General features: G+C 46.4%; 1 protein-coding gene across 3 annotated transcripts in view; it reads right to left on the bottom strand.

The window, feature by feature from the left end:
• MYRIP (myosin VIIA and Rab interacting protein) overlaps positions 1-12,449 on the bottom strand; it is a 221,589-nt gene that overhangs the window by 17,875 nt on the left and 191,265 nt on the right. For all 3 annotated transcript variants that reach the window (XM_057706817.1, XM_057706819.1, XM_057706818.1), the window contains exon 12: positions 2,831-3,025. In XM_057706817.1, coding sequence (XP_057562800.1) covers positions 2,831-3,025 — 195 coding nt within the window. The remainder of the gene's footprint in view (positions 1-2,830; positions 3,026-12,449) is intronic.

The raw sequence follows: 12,449 nt of genomic DNA, 5'->3' as shown, positions 1-12,449 counted from the left end.
TTGCCCACACCTGAGCCAATACTCCCTTCCCGAAACTCTCCTCTCCCAGCCAGACCCCTACAGGTACCGTAAAACGCTGTGCTTCAGAGCTCCCCAGACACTCAGTCCGAGAAACTGAGTCCCTGTTGTGTGTACAGGGGAGCCTGGCATTGGTCCGAGGTTCCTCCCACCTTTAGGGAAGACAGAGCTGATGTCACAGCCAGGCAGCAGGTGAGAAGTGTCAAAGCTAAGAGACTAAGGAAACTCTAAAATCCCCATGCCCTGCCCCAATTAAGTGGATTAACAAGGAAGTTTATGAAAACAGGAGATTCGACATATGAACGTGACATTTTTTGTTTTATCTTATGTAGCTCTGAAATCTTCCTACGTCTTCCTAAAGGTGAACATCCTCTTGCAAATGAGAATATTCTCTTTTATCTCAGCCTCTTGGTCTGCAGAAGCCAGTGTTCAGAAGGCAGACTGAGTGTTGCCATTTCTATTTCTGCCATTCCCTGGGCTCTTCAGCACAAAGGGGAAAGGCCGAGGAGGAATGAGGCGCAGGAGCGCTCTTTAGAACACAGACGGACAACAGCCCTGGTTTAATTAAATCAGCTGCACCCAGAGGCCAGTTTAAGAAGTGGCCCTGCCCTGCTCCTGCGGCTCAACTGAATTCCATCCTGGAAACAGCAGAGCAAGCAACCTGCCCGTGGCTCTGTGATCTGGTGAACTGAAGAGATAAAAAAAAAAGTCATCCCTTCTGTGACTCAAAGACCCACAGAATTCAAAGGAACATGGATGGAGTCTCTTGGGAGGTGAAATTTGAAAAGCTAGATGGGGTAGGGAAGGAGATGGAGGCAGGCAGTTAACTCTTTGGGAACAGGAGAGGCATCTTAGAGGGGCTGGACAGGGAGCAGGAAGTTGAAATGCCCCGCCTTCCACTGCTGGCATTCCTGACATCAGTGGCTAAGCAGATGTGTTTCGAACTCAAAGTGTGAATGGACCCACAAAAAGAAGCATGATGTACAACAAAAGGATCTTACAAAATGAAAACTCTGCCAAGGCCATTGTATTTTTCAATATACTCCTTAGCGGGGGACGAAAAGGCATGCTGTCTTTGCGTTCAGCGTGCCGTGGGGTCTGGCCCTTGTCATTTAAATCTGGATTATTTCATGCATTGTAAGTTTTTTGGATACCATACTTTGTAAAAAGAAAAAAATACATCCCTTTCCTGGTGAACCATCTCTTTATTTTAATCTTTTCAATTCTGTGTGTGCAGGATTAGGGCCATTTTAGGACTATCAGCCCCTGAAAGAATTGTGTTACAGGCATTTTTAAAGAACAGAGACCTACACATTAGAAGTAAAACATTTCTTTTTAAAAAAGGACTTTATTGATCTGATGCAATCAGATAAACACTCCTTGGGCACCTCCTCTGTGTCAGGCTCCGGGCCAAGGGCTAAGGCTACTGACAGGAAAGGCAGCAGGTCCTGTGCTGCAGGAATTTATATACCTGGTGTCCAACCTGGGTATGACCGCGCCCTTGTCTTCCTCCAGGCCCCTGCTAGCATTTGACAACGTCTGGAGACATTTTCGATTGTCAAATCTAGGAGGGTGCAGCTTCCAGCATCTAGTGGGTAGAGACTAGGGACACTGCTAAACACCCTACAATACACAGGACAGCCCCCGCAACAAAGAACTATCTAACCCAGGATGTCAGTGGTGCTGATCTAATGGGAGATATATGAGTGAACAGAAAGGGCAACAAAGTCAGGCAGACATACGCTTAGGTTTTGTGGAAATCCAAAGGGAGATGGTCTTCCACTTTCAAAGTGAAACTAATATTGGCTTCTTTTTTTTTTTTTTAAACTTGAGTCATTTTGATTTGTTGCTGTTTCAACTTAAGGCAAAAAATCTCTCTGATAACATTTCCTGGTTTCTGAGAACACCATTCATTAGAGCATCTCCAAATTAGGGTTGATTCTGCTGGATGTGGAAAGATGGAATCACCTGACTGGATCTGACATCAGGACTATGCCAACTGGTGATGGTGACAATGGCCTGAGTGGCTAATGTCCAGATTTCTCTGTGTCACCCCTGGTTTGCATTGTTGGAAGATTCTCATTGGACCTTTACTGAAGTTTTATGCGCGATTGTAGATATGTATACATAAGAATCTATTAATTCTTTCTTTCCTCAGCAGTTGGAAGGACAGAAAAATCCATTACAAACAGACATATCTGTGAAGCAGGGCAGAGCAGTTGTAGTAACCTAAGTTCTGTTGGCAACCACCCACTCTTATTCTCTATAGTGGCTCTGGCAGTGCTCCACCTGGATCCCCATGGATCCCGTATCTAGTTTCTGCATACTCCCTCCCTGCTCCCAAGCTGCAGTGTGCTTTTGTTTCCAACAGCTCAGATCGATGCAGAAAACTGCCTTTGGTCTACTGTAGACACTTTGCCTGCAGGCAGAGAGACTGAGGTGCCCGCTGGCTGTAGGAAAGGCCAGTTCCTTTGCCTTAGGTCAGGACAACTCTGAGATGCAACTTACACCCCAGAGTCACCTGCAGGATCGGGCTGAAGCTACTTTTCATCTGAGATCACAGCTTTGCTTGGCTTCTTCCTTCCCCCCACTCTCTTACCAGTCTCCCCTGGGAGCACTTCCCTAATAAATCACTTGCACAGAAATCCTCATCTTGGGGTCTGCTTTTGGGGAACCCAGTCTCAGACCCTTCTGAGAATATACTTGCTATGGCGGTGGTGTATTTTGTCCTTCCCTCTTTGTGATGAGTTACATCATCAGCTTCTCCTTTGAACGTGTGTGCCCTAGACAGAGCACAGCCACACTGTCTTACATTTTCTTCCAGGGAAGTCAGCTGCTCATCCAGTCTCACTTGGTCTGTCCCAAGAGGAAACGTCCCCTTCTCTCTGTCAGGAGGGACAGGCGGGAACTCCCAGGGCCCTGTAGATTCTGCTATCAACTCCTCTGTGGCATTGATGACTTTCAGGACTTCTGTGGAGATGTTGCAGAGAGAAACAGCAGAATACTTCTGTTTGGTCCAATAACAGAAGGGGACAGAAGACAAAAACAACATTAACAATGACATGGAAATTCTGCATTATCAGGGTGCTCATCCTGAGATCGATTCTGTTACAACACACACAAACATCAATGTGCCAAAGGACTGAGACACTAAAAAAATCTACCCAGTCTGAGGGGACTGAGAGGAGGCCGGAGGTGACTTGTGACTTGGCTTAGTTTCTGTGATTCACAATGAATTATTTCAGATTCTTAGGGAGAGAGGAAGGAGAGCTCAAGTGGAAGCTACTAAGTCCTCCCTCCACTGCTGATAGTTTCATATTCATTACCTTGTTTTCTGGATGATATTCTCTTTCCTCAACAGAACTTCAGTCACAGACTCTGTCAAACTACATTCATGATGTGGTCCAGTGGGTAGCTTTCTGGATGCGGACTTAGGAGACCTGGGCTCTAGATCTGGCTGTAGCTTCATCTAGATATGGGACCTTGGCCAGGCTCCTTCCCGTTTCTGGAACTCCGTACATTGAGAGGATTGGAAAGGGTTTCTCTGCAGTTTCTTGGTAGCTACTAGTTAGCTCACCTACAGCTATTCCCAAGCCCGTTCTTCCTTGTCTTCCTCCACCATTGAGGCCGAACAGAAAATATACGCCATTTCCCAGCCTCCCTTGCAGCCAGGGGCAGTCATGTTCTGACCAGTGAGCCTCAAGGGAAAGTCTGTTGAGGGGTTTCTAGCAAAGCTTTTGTTTTCCTAATCAGGTGAACAGATGAAGCAGATGCTCTCCTGCCCCCACGTCTCTCTGCCTGCATCATAGGTGTGCAGTTAGGAAGCCAGCAAGAGTGAGGATGATACCCAGTGCTGGGTCAGGTGGATCAGAAAGACTGAAAGAGCCTGGGGGCCCACAAAGCACTGGATCAGCTGAACGGCCTCCGAACACCCTGACACATGAGCAAAATAAGTCCCTATCTGTTGGAGCCCCCGTTGGCCAGATTTTCCGTTATTTGTGGTTGAATATATTTCCACTCACTTCTAGCTTTTGTATTCATGGCTCAAAATTACCGTCGGTCTGGGCCATTGTTTTTAATAGAGCAGAGGTACTTCAGCCACAAAGAATTATCTGCATCTTGAGTTTATCTGAACATACAGCACCAAGAAGTAAGCAGAAGATCAATGTTGCTTGGCAGTAATGGTATCCATCTATAATCAATTTTACTTAGCCCATCACCTGGTTTGTAAACTGGAAGTCAAATATTGCCTATGGGCATTTTTTTAGACCCCTAAAATGTTTTAGGAAAGCCTGGAATTTTAATTGCCTTTTGTACCTCCCAAGGTATTTATCTGATTCATATATTCTGGCCAAAATATTAGTGATAGCTCTGGCTTGATTTTGCAAAGTTTGTTTCTCTAAGTAAATTCTACTGCAGGTTTTATCTCACTAGAGGAAGTTTTCAGTGGCCCTGCAATTTCATTAGGGAGTCAAAGTGTCTAAGTGACAAGTCTGTGGCTGAGTCCACAGCCTAGAAGCTGGCTCTGGGCTCTGGCACATGGTTTCATCCTAGGGTCTCATTCTGGCACCTGTCAATCATCCTAGGGTTAGGGTGCATGTGCTCAGAGGGCTCCTCTCCAGCCTGTCTGTTCCACAATGGCTGCTTGACTGAGCCAAGAATGGTGCACTTTTGGTTCAAGGGACTTTGCTACATGCCAAAAAAATGGGTCTGGGTTATGAGGAAAATGAGATGGAGGGAAGGCGACCAGACCCACCAGAATAGGGAGGTGTCCGAGGGAGAGCCAAGCCAACTCTTCACCTTAGGAAAAGCTTGCAGAGGCCATCCCCCAGTATCCTGAATCCTGTAACTCGATGTGGCAGCTTTTGCAGATAAATTGGACTCAGAATGTTTTGGGCATGAAATAGTTGCCACTGTTTGCTTAAGTCCATTTTAGAAAAGGTGATGCTATATGTATGAAAGCAGATTTGTTACTCTTCTCTTAGTAAATAAAGCTTGTATTTAGAAAGTTTGCCCTTTATTTGATAGAAGAGGTACCTTTGTACATGTTTTTTTTTAAGCTCTTAATTGCAGTATAATTGCTTTACACTGTTGTGCCAGTTTCTGCTGTACAACAAAGTGAATCAGCTTTATTTATACATGTATCCCCATATCCCCTCCCTCTTGAGCCTCCCCCCCACCCTCCCTATCCTACCCCTCTAGGTCATTACCAATCATCGAGTTGATCTCCCTGTGTTATGCAGCAACTTCCCACTAGCTGTTTTACATTCGGTAGTGTATACATGTCAGTGCTACTCTCTCACTTCGTTCCAGCTTCCCCTTCGCCCCCCACCCCGTGTCCTCAAGTCCATTCTCTACATCTGTGTCTTTATTCTTCCCCTGCCACTGGGTTCATCAGTACCATTTTTTAAGATTCCATATATATGTGTTAGCATATGGTATCTGTTTTTTTCTTTCTGGCTTACTTCACTCTGCATGACAGACTCTAGGTCCACCCACCTCACTACAAATAACTCAATTTCATTCCTTTTTATGGCTAAGTAATATTCCATTGTATATATGTGCCACATCTTCTTTATCCATTCATCTGTTGATGGGCATTTAGGTTGCTTCCATGTCCTGGCTATGGTAAATAGTGCTGCAGTGAACATTGTGGTAAATGTATCTTTTTGAATTATGGTTTTCTCAAGGTATATGCCCAGTAGTGGGATTGCTGGGTCATATGGTGGTGTACGTACATCTTTTGAAAAGAAAGACATATGACTAAGGGATTCAAGAAAAAAAGGTAAGACCACAGCATGATGGAAGGGCAGGTGTGAACATTTACACACATCTTCAATTGGTCCAGGGTCATTAAAGGGCCAATGTTATTAACGGGAAGGATTTAAGAGGTGCTTAAACGGAAAGAGTTATCTGTATCTTGACTCCAACTGAACATATAATATCAAAGCAATAAGCTGGACATCAGTGTTGCTTGGCAGTCATTGTTCCTTTCCATCTATAAATAGCCTTGTTTATTCAATCACAGAAGTTGCCAGCTGGAAGCCAAATATTGCCTAGAGGCATGCTTTTTTGATAAGAATGACTTCTGTGAGAAAACCACTTCCTAGTTCTCTGCAGTCCCCACCATTCATTCTACATATTTTATTGGGGGCCTATGGTATGCAGGCTCTGCTCCAGGTGCTAGGCTGAAGCAGTGATGGGGATGAAGTCCCTGCCCCTACGGCGTGCCTTTAGCTCTACCCCAGCCACGTGACACGGTGACATACTTTCCTGACCGCTGAAGGTATCTGCTTTCGTCATTAAGTGAGAGTGAGCGGTCCCCAGCAGTTGGTCTGTGGAGAGCACCACAGCTTCACTTGGAAGGTCTGTGGTCCCCTTCAGAAGGGAATCAGCTTCCAGCTGGGGAAGTGACTGAAAAAAATTTATATGGAAATTGGGCAAGATCTCCCTGGTTGGTTGGTGTCCCAGTTCTGCCCTCCATTAGGAAACAAACTGGAGCCCACAAGCACTTGTAGGGAATGAATCCCACCTGTAGGGAATCAGGTGTTTCTTGCCTGTTCTACAGGCATCTTGCTGGCTTGTTTGGACATGAGAGCAGGAATGGACAGGGCACCTGCTGGAAGTGAAGATAACTGGGATCTTATGAGCTGTGCGACAGGAGCAGGGCACCCAATCTCCTTGTTCCTTAGTTTCCTCACTAGCCCAATAAGAGATTAGAAGATTTGTCACAGGGCTAACATCAGCTGGTTATGTAAATGTCCTGTTCCCTGCCCAGTCTAGTTTAAAAGTAGAGAGCACCTTCCACAATTGTGTGAAATAAAGCTATATTTAGCACCAGACAGGGTTTTGTTCAGATGAAAAGCTGGTGAGGATTCAGAGGTGCTGGCAGGGAGCCCTGTGTGTGTGAGAAATGAAAATCTAAAGGAGCCTTTCCACTTTATTGCTTACAGCCCCAGAGACCTGGGCTGAAGGGCACAAACAAAGCACGATTCCAGAGCCAGAGAGAGCTCTCTACGACGGCAGCTGACGTTCCTCCAGACGTGAATTGTAAGATGGATCAAATGTGACGGTCCATGGTATCAAATAAGAGAGAGGTGAAAGTGTGAAGAAAATCAGCTGGCAGAATAGGGGCTATTGCAGAACAGGAAAGTTGGCCTCAAGGACACTTGTGGCCAAGGGCCCCACAGATGATGGAATGCAAATGGCCAGTGGACCCATGCAGTAACCAGATTCAACCTTCTACTAATCAAAGAAACACAAATTCAGCAACAAATGTATTAAGTGCCAGGTACATGCACAACTCCCTTTCAGAATGCTCAGCGTAGCCAATACGGCTTCTGGAGCAGGAGCTTTCAGCTGCTGATCCGCCCAGGGATGTATTTTCTCTGATGCACCGACACTCCTCAGTTTCCGGACCACACGTGGTCACAACTGACAGTCTGAGTGTCCACTCTAGGGTCCAGTCTGTGTCCACAGCCCCTTATGGAATATCAAATTCATAATGTCAACTTCACAACCACCAGGCTGGAACCAATAGTCCACGCTCGGGGTACAGAAGGTGATGAGAAACCTCCAGTGTTTCTTCCATCATTCATCACTGAGGCAGCGAAACAAGCACTAACCTCAACAAAGACTCAGCTTCCTGCCCGACTTGTAACCAAAAACAGGACCAATGCAGACCTTTAAGGAGGTGTTAACCACTCAGAGGCGGGGGCCTGCCACAGTGGCTGTGTCAATGGACCTGAGAAGGAAGACCAGGTCAGGACCCAACACATAAATCCACCTGTGTCTCTTCTCTTCTCTTTAGGGGTTGCAGGGCAGAGCAGACTCCTTTACTTCTTGTCTTACTACCCACAAACTTGAGCCTGAGCAATCTCTCCATCCGTAGCCATGTCTTCTTTTTCTCTTCCTATAAAAACATGTTGGTAGAAACAAATTCTCCCTCCATTTACGCTTCCTTATAAACCGTTTTCCAAAGACATGCAGCATGCAAAGTGTTGCCAGGGGGAGATTCTGAGTCTCTAGAATTCAAAAGAAGAAAATATTTCCATCCTAAACGCTAGGTATACCTGCTTATTTGCAATCCTCGCAAATTCTCCCAAGAATTTTCCGGTGTCATTTAGCATTTCAAAGCTTTGTCTTGCACAAAGCAATGCAAACTCATGTTGACTTAAAAAAATATATGCACAAAGTGAGAGTTGCGAGTTAAGTTTTATTTGGGGCAAAATGAGGACTGCAGCCCGGGAGGCAGCATCTCAAATAGCTCTGAGAAAGTGCTCCAGGGAGGCAAGGGGAGGAGCCAGGATATATAGGGGTTTTGCAACAAAGGACAGGTAGTCAGGAAAGTCAAGAGATTATTGTTAATTAAAGGAAACCAGGTATCTCAAGTTAAGGAATTTAGCACTTTTCTATGTATGGGAAGATGCAAGCTTTGGGCTCACTGAAGTCATTCCTTTAATATGTACCTTAGCTATCTGGGGCCTGCATTTTCACATCCTGAGTCTCCTCAGGGCTCACCACAGGGAGTGACTCGCAGTCTGATGGCAGGTGTTCATATCAGCGAAGGCTGCAGTCCTTGATGACTGTGACATCCTTTATTTATTGATATGGCAGGAAATATTCCATTAATAAATATTCTATTCATTACACACTTCAAGCTGGAATAAGAGGGAATGCTCCTTATCAGAGTGGCTCAAGCTTGTGAACATGTGAGCAGCAGGGGCTCATTAGATGCCTGGCTTGACAGGAAGAGAACACGGTGGAACGACAGAGGGCTGTTCCCAGCCCTCCCTCTACCTTGGGCATGTGTGTGCACCTGCGTCTGCCATTCTCAGCTGCGCCAAAACAGATTCAGTATCTGGCTGTGTGTGATGAACTGGGGCTGTAACAGAGGCCTGCGGTATCTATTTATGTGACTTGATATGTCTTGATATGATAGAACCTAATACAATGTGGGAAAAAAGCTTTGAGGAGTAAATGATGCGTACAGGTTTCTGGGGCAGAGGAGGGAATTTCCTGGTCCCACCTCGGGGATTGTTCTGACACCTATAATAAGAACTAAGCAGGTGGAAGCTGAAGGGACATTGACGTTAGGGGTTTTGTGAGATTTAGAAGCGGGCAGTATGCTTTGAGGTCCACGGGTTAATCTCTGAAGCAGGGAGGGCAGTGGCGAGGGGACTGCCACATCGATAGGGTCCTGCCAAGGGCTACCTTACTCATCGGGCTCAGCAGGCGTGGAGCCTAGGGCCCACTATTCTTTTAAGGGGTCCATGAAAATGTCTTAATTTCTCTTAAAATCATAAGGAAAAATGAACTATTAGGTCCAAGCATGTGTTTTAATACATAATATTAATCTTTATATATACCAACACAGTTGTAAAATACAATATTGAATGTTTTTTTGTTGAGGGAAAGGGTCCACAAAGGCAAAAGTGCTTGGGCCCACAAAAGTCATAAACTGGCCCCGGTCTTGCTGATCTGGAGCCTCTATGGAGAAGGCACCTGGGCAGGGTTGGTTCCTCTGGTGGATCTGGGTGGCAGCAGCCTGGTGAAGGCCCTGAGCAGTCCCCTGTAGGAGGGCTGATCGTGAACATGTGGGAGGACCTTCCCCTAGATTCCCCCAAATAATGGAGGGAGACAGTGGGGTGGGTAGGTGCTCCGGTCTTGTGGTTTCCTGGTGGGGACGGATGCTAAGGTGACCTCCTCATTGTACACACCAGATGATGAGGCTTGAGAAATCCAGGTTACACTGTGTAGACTTAGGGGAAATAATCTCTCTGAGCCTCAGCTATGAAATGGAGATAACACCATCCAGCTCAAGGGTTTTTGAGAAGATGAAATTAGCTAGTATATATCAAGTGTCCGCAGTGTTTGGGTCCAGAGCTGTCCACCTCTCCTCAAACCTCTCCCACCTGCCCTACTGGCTCGAGCTGGGCACATTATTGGTGACGGCCAATGTCTTAGACACATTTTTATTATGTACTGTGTTCTTGAAACAACTTTCCTTGACTACTTGATGTTTTGAAGAATGCTTTTTACTGTTTTTTAACCAAAAAAAGTTAAACTTTGCTGTTGTTTCCCAGCTTTTTTTCTCCTGCTAAGTAAGAGTTAAAAAAAAAAACCACCATGGTCGACTACTATCCGGCATCACCATAACGTCATAAAGAAGGGACACCTTAACACCAAAAGTGGAAAACATAACATCAGAATACAGAATGGTCTGTCCTAAGAAATGACAGTAAATAACCTGACACTGACATTCAGACACATACACACGTGCATGCACACATGCACACACACACACACACACACGTGCACACGCACGTAGGACCCTCCATTTCCCAGTAAGGAGCATACTGAACCATAAATACGGATAGGCAATGAAAACAAGGTATGTCATTGCCTAGCTGGGCAACCAAACAAGGCAGGCCCTCAAACATCATCTACTATTTCCCATCATCACTAATTTAACTCAAGCCTTCAGGAAGCATCTGCTCTATGCCAGGCACAGCACTGGGCCCTGCAGGGGATGCAGAGTGAGTAAGCCTCGGTCCCTGTTCTCAGAGAGCTGAGACAGGAGAAGGGCAGGAAGACCCAGGTAGCAGAAAACAGGTCCTACGCTGCACTGGGAGCCACAGGCTGCGGACCAGCAGAGGGGCAAGCAGTTTCCGTTAATGCATGACTCTGGGGTCAGTCTGGAAGCACAGGAAAGATGCTGAGAAACAGAGAAGATGAGAAGGGTAAGGGCACAGGGCTTGGAGGTGCGACGGCATGGCGTGCACAGGGAATGGCACTGCAGCCCAGGGCGTGCAGAGAATGACAAATGGGAAGAGGGAGGCAAGGGGCTGGGTCCTACAGTGCCAAGTTCAGGGGTTTAAGTTTCAAACTGCTGGCGATCAGGTGCCACTGCAGGTTTCCACTACTGTTATTATCCAGAGCTGTCATTTCCTGAGTGCTTACTATGTGCCAGGCTCTGGGAGCCTCATTTAATGTCCGAACCTCCCTATGATGTAGGAACTAAGACCACTACCTGATAGATGAGGGACTGTGGCTTAGAGAGGTGATATGGTTTGCCCTGAAGGAGCCGAAATTTGCACCCAGGTCTGCCTGATTTCAAAGCCTAGGTTCTTAACATGCCAGCTTGAGAGGCTTATGCTTTAGGAAGGTAATTCTGACTACTACAGGAGGGACAGATTTAGGGCCTGGGAGCATCAGAGGCAGAGACAAGTGTAGGACACTATTACTGAAGCTTGACTCCAAGGTCACAAGGGCCTGAGGTGGGGCAGCTGGAGTGGGAACAAAAGGATGAAAGGGACAATATTCTGGAGCGAGAATGGAGAGAATTCTGTGGCCGTAAAGCCAACAGGGAGATGGTAAGATGCTGCTGTGCTTTCCAGCTGAGGGATCTGGAAGAAACCTATGCCATTAAAGGGGGTTGAAACACCAAGAGACAGAAGAGTTCATTAGGCTCCTCAAATAAGGAAAAACCATAATATTTCAAAGCTCTTTTTACAGCCCAGGAGACTGAGTGATTACCAAATGCCAAACAGAATAACCCCCAAATCACTGGCTCAGCCTTTATTTTGAATCCAGTATTTTTGATGTCAGGTTTCCCGTGTGGGTTTGGGGGCACAACCTTCACAGCTGGCTTTAGTAAAAATGAGAAAGTGGTGAACATGCGGGACCCTCCAGTCTTCCTTTCAGCCCTGTGACAAATGGATGTTCCTTTGAGGGTGAGCAGGGCACCGTGGGCATCCTGAGTAACAGAAAGAACTTTAGTAGAGTCTTCTAAAGACATATTGGCTCCCATGTAGGAACTACAGGCAGAGGAGAAAAGGCTGTCCATGTTCAAGTTGCATAAAATGTGTACGGGCCTCACCTTCTCTCCGGGACACCTTGCTCCTGAGAGAGCCTGTCAGGAAGGAAGGAAGGAAAGGAAGGAAGGAAGGAAGGAAGGAAGGAAGGAAGGAAGGAAGGAAGCTCAGCGTTAATGTGCACCCCTCCTGTGCCAGGTCTGATCCCAGGCTTCTTGTGATTTCGTGTAAACCCTCACAACAACCTGACGTGGTGACGATTTTCATCCCATCTTGAGAGGTGAGATGGAACTGTGGCTCAAAGAAGAAGATGCACAGCTGGGATTTGGACCCAAAGACTTTGGTCTCCAAAGCCCCCCACACTCCTTCCCACCTGCCATGACACCTCCTCCACCTCATAATTCCCAGGACCCAGTGGACTGCAGAAAGTGATGGGAGAACAGGATCTCACTGCATAATCAGATCAGCGAGAGAAGGGCCTGCAGCCTCCACCAAGTGATATCAATCAGAACGAGCTCCTTGATTTGTACAGCGACAACCAAGCCACACAACAGAGCTCGAGATCCCATGAGCGACCAGCTCCTGTTCTGAGCCTTACCGAGCCTACCTGAGATG

This window comes from Hippopotamus amphibius, chromosome 13, assembly GCF_030028045.1.
Source record: "Hippopotamus amphibius kiboko isolate mHipAmp2 chromosome 13, mHipAmp2.hap2, whole genome shotgun sequence".
NCBI classification, from domain to species: domain Eukaryota; kingdom Metazoa; phylum Chordata; class Mammalia; order Artiodactyla; family Hippopotamidae; genus Hippopotamus; species Hippopotamus amphibius.
The sequence above is the reverse complement of the archived record's forward strand: the minus strand, read 5'-3'. Positions and strand labels throughout refer to the sequence as shown.